This window comes from Sprattus sprattus (genome assembly GCF_963457725.1).
Source record: "Sprattus sprattus genome assembly, chromosome: 15".
Classification (NCBI taxonomy): domain Eukaryota; kingdom Metazoa; phylum Chordata; class Actinopteri; order Clupeiformes; family Clupeidae; genus Sprattus; species Sprattus sprattus.
In genome coordinates this window covers 28,673,390-28,682,720 of record NC_137913.1, presented here as the reverse complement: position 1 = coordinate 28,682,720, position 9,331 = coordinate 28,673,390, and the positions used below count along the sequence as shown (strand labels likewise).

The window sequence follows — 9,331 nt, the reverse complement described above, 5'->3', positions numbered from 1 at the left end:
TTTCCCTTTTAAATTGTCCCACATTTGAAAGGAACATGCATTTGTGGGATGAGCAGCAGAGCTGAGTATGTGGGTTGCGCCCATGAAAAATGTGCCAAAATTCTCCTATTCTCCTGTTGGTATTCAGTCTTGTTTTGAGTTGTTGGTTGAATTGGATGATTGAACTCTCAATCAGTAACAAGGAACAACAACATGACATATTGGCAATTTTACAGTTTATTCATTTAATACACCATAAGGGAGAGAATGGAATGGCCTGCCATGAGTCCAGACCTCAATCCAATTGAACACTTTCAGCTTGTGGTATCAGCTTGGGCATGCTGTACGTGTTAGTGACCAACCAACACAACCACGGTGGCTGATCGGCAACGATTCTTGGTTGAGGAATGGAATGCCATCCCACAGCACTGTGTGACCAGGTTGATAAGCATGAGGAGGTGGTGCCAGGCTGTTGTGGCTGCGTATGGATCTTCCACCCGCTCCTGGGGCTCCTGGGGCTCCTGAGGGTGTATTTCATGAATAAAGTGTCAAATTGCCAATATATCTTGTTTGTTTCTTGTTACTGATCGAGAGTTCAATCATCCAATCCATGAAACAACTCAAAACAAGAATGAATACCAATCTGTTTAGCATTGGCAGAGAATTTTGGCAAATTTTTCATGAGCACAACCCACATTTACATTTAGTCATTTAGCAGACGCTTTTATCCAAAGCGACTTACAATTTTTACATTACACTGATGGCACACTGCACATCAGGAGCACTTAGGGGTTCAGTGTCTTGCTCAAGGACAAGCAACCTTCTGATTACTAAACGACTTCTCTACCTCCTGTACCTCCTGTACCTCCTGTACCTCCTGTACCACTGTCGCCCCATACTCAGCTCTGCTCCTCATCCCCCAAATTCATGTTCCTTACAAATGTGGCATAATTTAAAAGGAAAATAAACAGGCCTTCAAACAGCATAAGATTTATTGCCAAGAAGCATTGTTACTAGTGCTGTCAAACGATTAAAATATTTAATCGCGATTAATCGCATTTTTGTCATAGTTAACTCAAAATTAATCGCGATTAAATTACTTAAAATTAATCGCGATCGCAAATTTTATCTATTCTAAATGCCCCTTCAATTATTTTTTTCCATCATTTTTATTTTATTTTAATGCTGTTATCAACATGGAAAAGTGGATTGGCTATTGGATATTGTTTCGATTTGACTAGCGAGATTCAAAGTAACGTAGAGGCAAATCTTTTTCACACACTTCACGTAGAGCATAAACCCTTGAATACTCCATGAAATTGGTTGCGAAATGTAAAAGGTTATCGTGATTTTTATCCAGATAAACCGCAGCTCCTGGCAACTTGCGCTAGTTTGACACGTCTGACAGACCTCTGACGGCAGAGAGCTCCTTTCCCAAAATGGCGGCGACGCGTTTCACCGAGAAGCAGTGGAGGCCATAGACATCCTATTACGTAATAGGATGTCTATGGTGTCTACCTATACATGTCTATGGGCTGAAGCATTGGAGGCGGCGTCTACCTATATGATGTCTATGGGTATATGGGTCTATGGGTGTCATGGCAGCGCCCATTGTCTAGAGCGGTGAACCGCCGCCGCCGCCTCGCCCCCTCCCCCCGCGCACATATTCCGACTTCAGACTTTTATTTTGAACTGCTGACGAATGGCGTTAGTTCGTCACTCACTGGCTACACGCAGACAGTGACCCGGATATGTCAGTGAATACTATCACAGCCCGTCTCTGATATTATTAACATAATGTTTGACTACTAGATCGACGGTCATAATCGAAGCCTTATAGGTTTTTCTTGAAGATGTAATCGCTGATTTACGTTACCTCAACTGTGTGCTTTCTCTTAACGGGGCAAATGTTGCCAACCCCTTTTCTATTCACATAGAGTCTATGTTACGTTAGCCAGCTGCAGCGTCCCACCCGGTCTCAGCCATACAATGTACCTTTTATACACAGTAACTGCTGGTTTGGTTTGCTATTTGATTTTGAAATGGATGAAAATTAGGAGGTACTGCACAGATGTAAAACGACTGGATGGTAAAACAGTCCTTATCACTGGTAAGGAGAAGACAACGGCCCTCCTGCATAGAGTAAAGACTAGGCTACATAGCTATCGTAGCGTTCCCTACTTTTGGGGGGAAGTACTGAGCTATCTTAACTAATTTATTACGCTTTGTCATCTAAGTGACCGCTACCTGCTACAAGTTATTCAACCTAACGTTTATTCATTGAATAACTGTTTCTCGTGACGTACACATAATCTGACACTTTTCACTTTTCCTGATTTGGATCGTGGTATGTGTTTGATCGTTTTTTCCTAATCTAGGAGGAAACTCTGGGATTGGCAAAGAGACAGCAGTGGCCTTGGCGATGAGGGGAGCCCGAGTTATCATCGGCTGCAGAGATGTCGACAAAGCCCTAAAGGCTGTGAAGGATATCAAGGCGAGAAGTCATAATGTCAACGTTTTATACATGGAGCTGGATCTAGCTAATATGAGGTCCATCCGGGAATTCTGTACGTCGTTCTTGCAAAAGGAGAAGAGGCTGGACATACTCATCAACAATGCGGGTGAGATATACCGAATGCACTCGATCTGTTCTGATACTGAAAGAGGAAGACCACACAGTCGGCGGATAGAGACGATGTGGCTATATCATTTTGTATTTATCACAAACAGACCCAGCACTGCATTTGATTCACACCCTGCAGGAACTTCATTACTGTTCATTGTCTTCATGTTGAGAAAAGAGGCTATTGTTGTGGCATTCATGTGTCATTGTATCCCTCAGGTATGCCCAGTGTCCTTGACTGGACAGACGATAACTTCAGCATGTGTTTCGGTGTGAACCACCTGGGTCACTTCCTTCTCACTAACCTGCTGTTGGGCCGCCTGAAAGAGACCGCCCCAAGCAGGGTGATCACCCTCACCTGCGAAAACTACAAGTACCAGAAGCTGGACTTCCAGGACCTGAACTACAACCTGCTCCCTTTCTTCACCTACTGCCGCAGCAAGCTGGCCAACGTGTACTTCACCCAGGAGCTGGCCAGGATGACGGAGGGCAAGGGGGTCACTGCGTACGCCGTGCATCCAGGTGAGTGCAGATGGGTCTCAGGTAGATCTAGAGCAGTGGTGACTACCACCTATATGCATTGCCGTTGCTCTGTGTATTTTTAGTCAGATCGTGCACAGTTGTGTTAACATCAAGGGGGAAAAAATCAGCCTCTCACCTGTCTTGACCTGTTCAAAATGGATGTTAGAAAGGTAAACTCATCATGGCCACTCAAACTGATTGTGTTAAGGTTATACCAGCACATTCTGGGTTTATGCAGCCTACTGATAAGGTGAATAAACAGTGTTTCATGCATTAAATCCACCATACATGTCATACATCTACATTACATTACTTGAATGTACTCAGATCTAGATATTGAAGGGTCAAGAGCAGGATTGAGAACCGTTGTTCCAACTGAACCAATGAGTATAAATGTGAAGACAAGTCTTCTCTGCATGGTGTGTCCTGTGAGTGTAAGGATCCCATCGTTTGCGTGTCTCTCTCTCGCCCCTACAGGCTATGTGCAGAGCGGCTGGACATGCCACTACTCCATCCTGTTCCGGATTCTGATGAAGGTGATCATGTTCATGTTTTTCGTGCCATGTGAGATGGGCGCACAGACTGTCATCTACTGCGCTGTGTCTGATACCGTCGCCGGCAGCAGTGGCGGCTACTTCAGCGACTGTCGGCCTGCCCGTCTGCGGCCTTTTGCCAAAGACTCTGGAGTTGCTAAGAAGCTCTGGGAGGCCAGCGAGAGACTGGTTAAGCTAGCCTGATGGAGCCCTAACTAATTTATAATTGTTTGTATTTTCTATGAAGTATTATTTATTACATAACTGATCTTTATTATATTATTAGTTTGTTTTTATACATTGAAGTATCATTGTGAGGGTGAATATGCAAGTTGCATCTGATTAAAAACACTGGAATGTTCCTCTAAGGGCTGGTTCTTTGGAGTGATTGCTACAGACATGCAGAGAAAGATGTAGAGAGAGAGAGCACAAGGGAGAAGTGATGAGCGGCCATTTGTGTGTTATTTTAATAGTCATTTTATTGATAACACTTTGAACACATTGCCTTAAGTTTGGGAACACAGAAAGCATGTTTGTAGAACAGAGCAAGAGTCATCGTAAGAATCAGAAATGGCAAATAATGCCTCTTTAAATTACAGGAACCCAAACAGACAAAAAGGGAAAATTGTGAAGACTCAACTTTTAGAGAAAACCTTTTTTTTTTTTTAAGTTTATTTATTATTATTTTTGCTTTTTTTGCTTTGTGTTTTCTTTAAAACAGAAGAGCAAGGTGAAAGAAATGCAGGAGTGAAAGAGTTGGCTTAGTGTTGTCAATGCAGGTAGCCTACTGGACTGATAGACTTTATTACGAACCTAATATAGAAAAGCAGGTGCTGGGATATTGCTCATCTGGTTTAGGAAGGAAATGCTGCCAACTATTTACTGGTGTGTCTCCATATTCACTATGACTTTAACCTAATTGTGAAATGGAATGGTCAGTACTGACTAAAAATTACTATTTGAAGGGGGTTTGTATTCAGCTTTTGAGTTGATGGCCCAACTGAACAATCAGAGTATCCCACAAAGAGACCAACAGCTACTAAGCTTGTGATTTTGAAAACAACACATTTCCCAGAGTGTGGTCTGTATTACAGAGAAATATGTCAAGAAACATTTCTGGAGGAGCTCTCATTGTCCCAGACAGATGAGGGAGAGCCTTCAGATCAATTTTTAGTCTATAATTAAATAACCACCCTTGCAAACCTACATTCTTGAGACACTGACAAGATGTAAAATGATGGCCTTACCCTGCTGACGCCTATACCACTAAGTCAAGCAATGTGTGCTTTATTTAGGGGGAGTTGTGGTGAAGTGGAGTACCACTACTGGAAACTTTCATTTAGTCTTTTATCTATACATTAAAATGGTCTGGAGAGGCAGCAGGGTTATAAATGTATCACAGACTGTGATAATGGACGCTACAGCTAACCTGCAGAGACAACAGTGAGCCTCACTTTCCTTTAATGTTTTTTTTTTGTACAGAAAAAAGCATGCCAAAGAATAGTTAGACCACCCTTCATCATAAGTCACCTTCGTCTTCATCACTGTAATAATCATTTACAGCGTCATCGTCATGATAATAGTAATCTTGAGACAAAAATATTTTATGCACTTAAAAAGCTCTGAAAATAGATAGAGAAAGGTTAAGTTAACCAGCATTCGATAGAAAATGAAAAGGTAAAAGGAAAAAACACCAAACCTAGTGTCCAGTTGACTTGTCATGCAAAGTAAAGCCAGCTACAGACGCTTTGTTATCTTTTAAATGCTGTACTGTCTTTTAAGTAATGTGCATCTGGACTCTGAGAAGAAGAAGAAAAAAAAAGCTTTTCAATGTTAAACACACTGAGAAGAACATAGGTACAGTTTTTACATGCTGTTTTTTTGGTTGTTTTTCTTCCTTTTTTGTCGGGCTAGGGTTGTGCTGGATAATAGGGGGGGGGGGGGGGGGGGGGGCGGGGGTGGGGGGGGGGGCGGTGGAGAGGCTTCAGGAGAGACGGCTACTTTTGACCACGCACTAACAATCATTCAAAGCCTTTCAATTCTTTGTTCGACGACGGAGTTCATCTCCAACAGCACTAGCAATCAAATGATGAAGCCCAGAGCAACGCTTTCTCTCTCTATTTGTACAGCAAGACAACCGTGAAGAAACTGAGCATGATGTGGTCGAACCTGTGGTTGGGAAGGGTTGTGTGAGGGGTGAGATGTGTCTGTGGGTCAAAATGAAATGGTTTAATTAGACCAGTTTGTGACCAGTTTTTGCATTCTCAGTCTGTGTACAGGGCTTTGACATTGAAGCTCCCTTTTGTTTTAAAAAGAAAGGAATTAGAAAAAACAAAAACACAATAGTTCTCAGTAGTACAGGATCAACGGTCCACTGAATGGAACGTTTACACACAGTAACAGCTGTACAAGGGACGGAGAGGAACAACTTAACTAAACCAAAAAACTAAACCATATTAAAAGAATCACTCCAAGGTGTAAGATAAAACAATAAGTTAATAAATAAATAAATAAAACAAACCTGAGGACAAAAAACGACCGGAAGAGGTCCGGAACCGGAAGAGGTCGGTCAGAGAGGTCACTCCAGCAGGGACACACTCCAAATGGATTATGGCAAAATGGCAAAAACATGCCCCAACCATCCTCGTACAGTAAGTCTGTCCTGTCACAACAACGCTCCTCTGCGTAGCTCAGGACGACATAACGCATCACAACAATACTGTGGCCACGGAGAACGGAGTCATGTCCCCTCTTAAAGCGTCTCCTCATACTAACACCTCTCTATTCCCCTTGTGGGTCCCCTCATTTAAATATACTTCTGTCCCCACCACACAGAGCCGTTTTTTGGAGGGAACTTGCAAAAACCTCCGAAAAATCTTGAGGCCTCTCCCACGCCCCACCCTCTCAGCTGTTGTCCGCCACACAAACAAGCAACAGAGACTGAAGTGGCTCCGGACCTAAACCAGACCAAACCCAGCCCAGTCCCAGCCCTAAAAGGGACCTTCAAAGCTGCTTTGAAAAAAAGCATTAGCACAACACGTCGCTATCCCTCATGAGGCTCTCACGTTTTTCACTATACCTGACACAGTCAAAACAACCCAAAAAGGTATATCTGCTTCAGAGACAAAAAACATAACAAAAACACCCTTCCCCTAAACCCAAACACGCACACAAAGCGGGTTATAATAATCATAGTTATAACAATAAGTAAATATTCCACAAAAAATAATTATATTAAAGACGGGGGAAAAAAAACTGGAAAAAATGAGGAAAACTTAAAACATGAAGTCACTCGAGCGTAAGAAACACAGCACTGATGCACCATGTGATCAACCTTCTCACTCGTGACATCACTTCCTCCATAGAGCTTCCGTCATTCAGCATCGCACAACCCTGAAGAAAATACTGTACTCCTGAAACACACACACACACACACACATTCCTTCAGTTTCATCCCTTGATATCTGTTGGTTCTCCCCCTAGTTAATACTTGCTTCCCTCTGAACCAGAGGCCTAAACTGACTGGTCAGTCTGTGCAGTGCTATGATATGGTTGTACTTTGAGTGAGGATGCAACACTCCTTCTTTTCTGTACCTGATTCTCTCAAGCCATGAAAGACAAACGGCAGGGGAAGACTTCTGGAACCACCTGCACAGGGACTCGCATATGTACGCCATCGGACGTAGGAAACAGACAGACACAAAGTGTATCATAAGGTAATGTATCATTCCTACTACCTAATGCATGTCTAGAGGGAACTGACACAAAGTCTGCCTTAAAAATAAAGTCTGTTCTTAAACATGTGTGGCCAAAGCTCAAGTCATGTGTGTCCTTCAAAAGATGATAAGCACCCATGTGTCATGCAGCCACGTCAGGTAGAAAGAGATAACTGAAAACATTCACATTCATGATATACTGCACTTGAAGATGCAGTCCGCAATTTGTTTTTTTGCGAAAGGTTGTTGATATTTGAGCTCAACAGCCAATCAAATGACTCCCCTTCCTTCTGGGCTCCTGAAGCATCCTGTTGATTGGCTGGGATTGTTAATGGCTCGGCCCGAACCACTTTGATTCCCACCTACAGAGCCAGGACTTTGTACAAACACCAATGTTTTTTTTTAACACAAACACTGAACGGACAGCTAGAGGACCATGAGGAGATAAATAGCTGAAGTTGACAGAAAGTGTATTGAAATAGAATCGCGGACTGCACCTTCAAAGCCACAAAGTCACTGATTATCTCTCTGTCTCTCTCTTTCTCTGTTTTACACACACACACACACACTTTCTTGTGGGCTCAGTATTGGAAAAGAACATACTGTAGCATATACAAATAAAAAAAAAGAACTATTGTTGTCCACTTCATCACAATAAAAACAGCCACCATCAATACAGAAAAAAAGTCATGCTATCTAAAAAGGTGGATTTGTCTTACTCTGTCTTCAATTACATACCACAGGCATCCAGAATATGAATTGTACAAATTACATATACATCTGTTATCGTGTAGTAATAATAAGAATTATAATAGTAAACAGATAGTTCAAACTTTACATGATGTATGTTTCAAGTGTCTGGGCAGTAATGCATGAGTGTGTGTGTGTGTGTGTGTGTGTGTGTGTGTGTGTGTGTGTGTGTGTGTGTGTGTGTAGACATATTCACATGTGGGTGGTATAGTCGGACAGAAACAGGACACAGCTGACAAACTGGGGCCTGGAGCACTGGATCTCTGCGCCGTCAGACCTGTTTTCCTCCAGCTGCCAGTGGCCATCCAGGGGGAGTCAGGGGTATAAGGGAGGGTCCATCCTGGCACGGGTAGATGGTGTTTTCGGTCGCAGCGGGCCGCTGAAATTTGGCAGACTGGGTCAAGTTGCAGACCGCGGGGGGAGGATGGGGGGGGGGGGGGGTAGAGTCATTGACATTGGTTGGTTTTGGCGTATCTGATCTGACTCGGGGAGGGCTGGGGTGGTGTCATGATTATGGTGATGACGCCAATGATGCGCTTCCAGGCGGTGTGGGTGGGTGGAGGGGGGAGGAGTGTCAACGGGGCAGCCCAATGAGGTCAGGGGGGCAGGTGAGGAGTTGGGGGCAGGACAGGATTCAGGGCATCAGACGTGGTAAAGACAAGTGCATGCTGGGTAAGGAAAGGGTTTTCCCCCAGTGCGGGACGGTCAGGCACTAGCGGCTCAGAACCATCCAACACTGGACTCACTCTCCTTCGTCCTCATATTCATCTTCATCACTCTCTCTGACTGGGCACTCTGAAGTGGCTACAGGAGATATGTCCCTGCAAAGAAATGCTCAGTCAGTCAATGTACACACATTCTTGAGTCAGTGTGTATTAGCTACACCGCTGAGCTGTGTGTATATATATATATATATATGTGTGTGTGTTTGTGTGTGTGTGTCAGACACTCTGACCTTTACTAAGGCAGTACTACTGGAGACCAATGACGTGCAGTCAGGGTAGGCAAGGTAAGCACGGTCCATTCATTGCGGACGACAACGAAAAAGTCATGTTGCGCATGCGCACTTCGATTATGTATTCTTTAACATGTACGTCGAAAGGCACAACTCTCCTGTGCCTTTGCACGTAAATATGTTATGCCAGTAATCATCAACGTTACGTATCAAACATGGACCAATTAAAATCGAGATATTACTGGACATTTGC

General features: G+C 43.4%; 2 protein-coding genes across 7 annotated transcripts in view; one reads left to right on the top strand and one right to left on the bottom strand.

Moving 5' to 3' along the window:
• Window positions 1–1,964: 1,964 nt before the first annotated feature.
• Window positions 1,965–3,953, top strand: LOC308376184 (retinol dehydrogenase 14). The gene is made up of 4 exons (XM_080852467.1): window positions 1,965–2,089; window positions 2,358–2,600; window positions 2,822–3,124; window positions 3,602–3,953. The coding sequence occupies exons 1-4, from the start codon at window positions 1,969–1,971 to the stop codon at window positions 3,859–3,861; spliced, it is 927 nt and encodes a 308-aa protein (XP_080708593.1). The 5' UTR covers window positions 1,965–1,968; the 3' UTR covers window positions 3,862–3,953.
• Window positions 3,954–4,100: 147 nt separating this feature from the next.
• Window positions 4,101–9,331, bottom strand: part of LOC308376180 (calcium/calmodulin-dependent protein kinase type II subunit beta-like) — a 76,915-nt gene continuing 71,684 nt past the window's right edge. For all 6 annotated transcript variants that reach the window (XM_080852458.1, XM_080852459.1, XM_080852460.1 and 3 more), the window contains one exon: window positions 4,101–8,944. The gene's annotated coding sequence lies outside the window, so the exon portion shown is untranslated. The remainder of the gene's footprint in view (window positions 8,945–9,331) is intronic.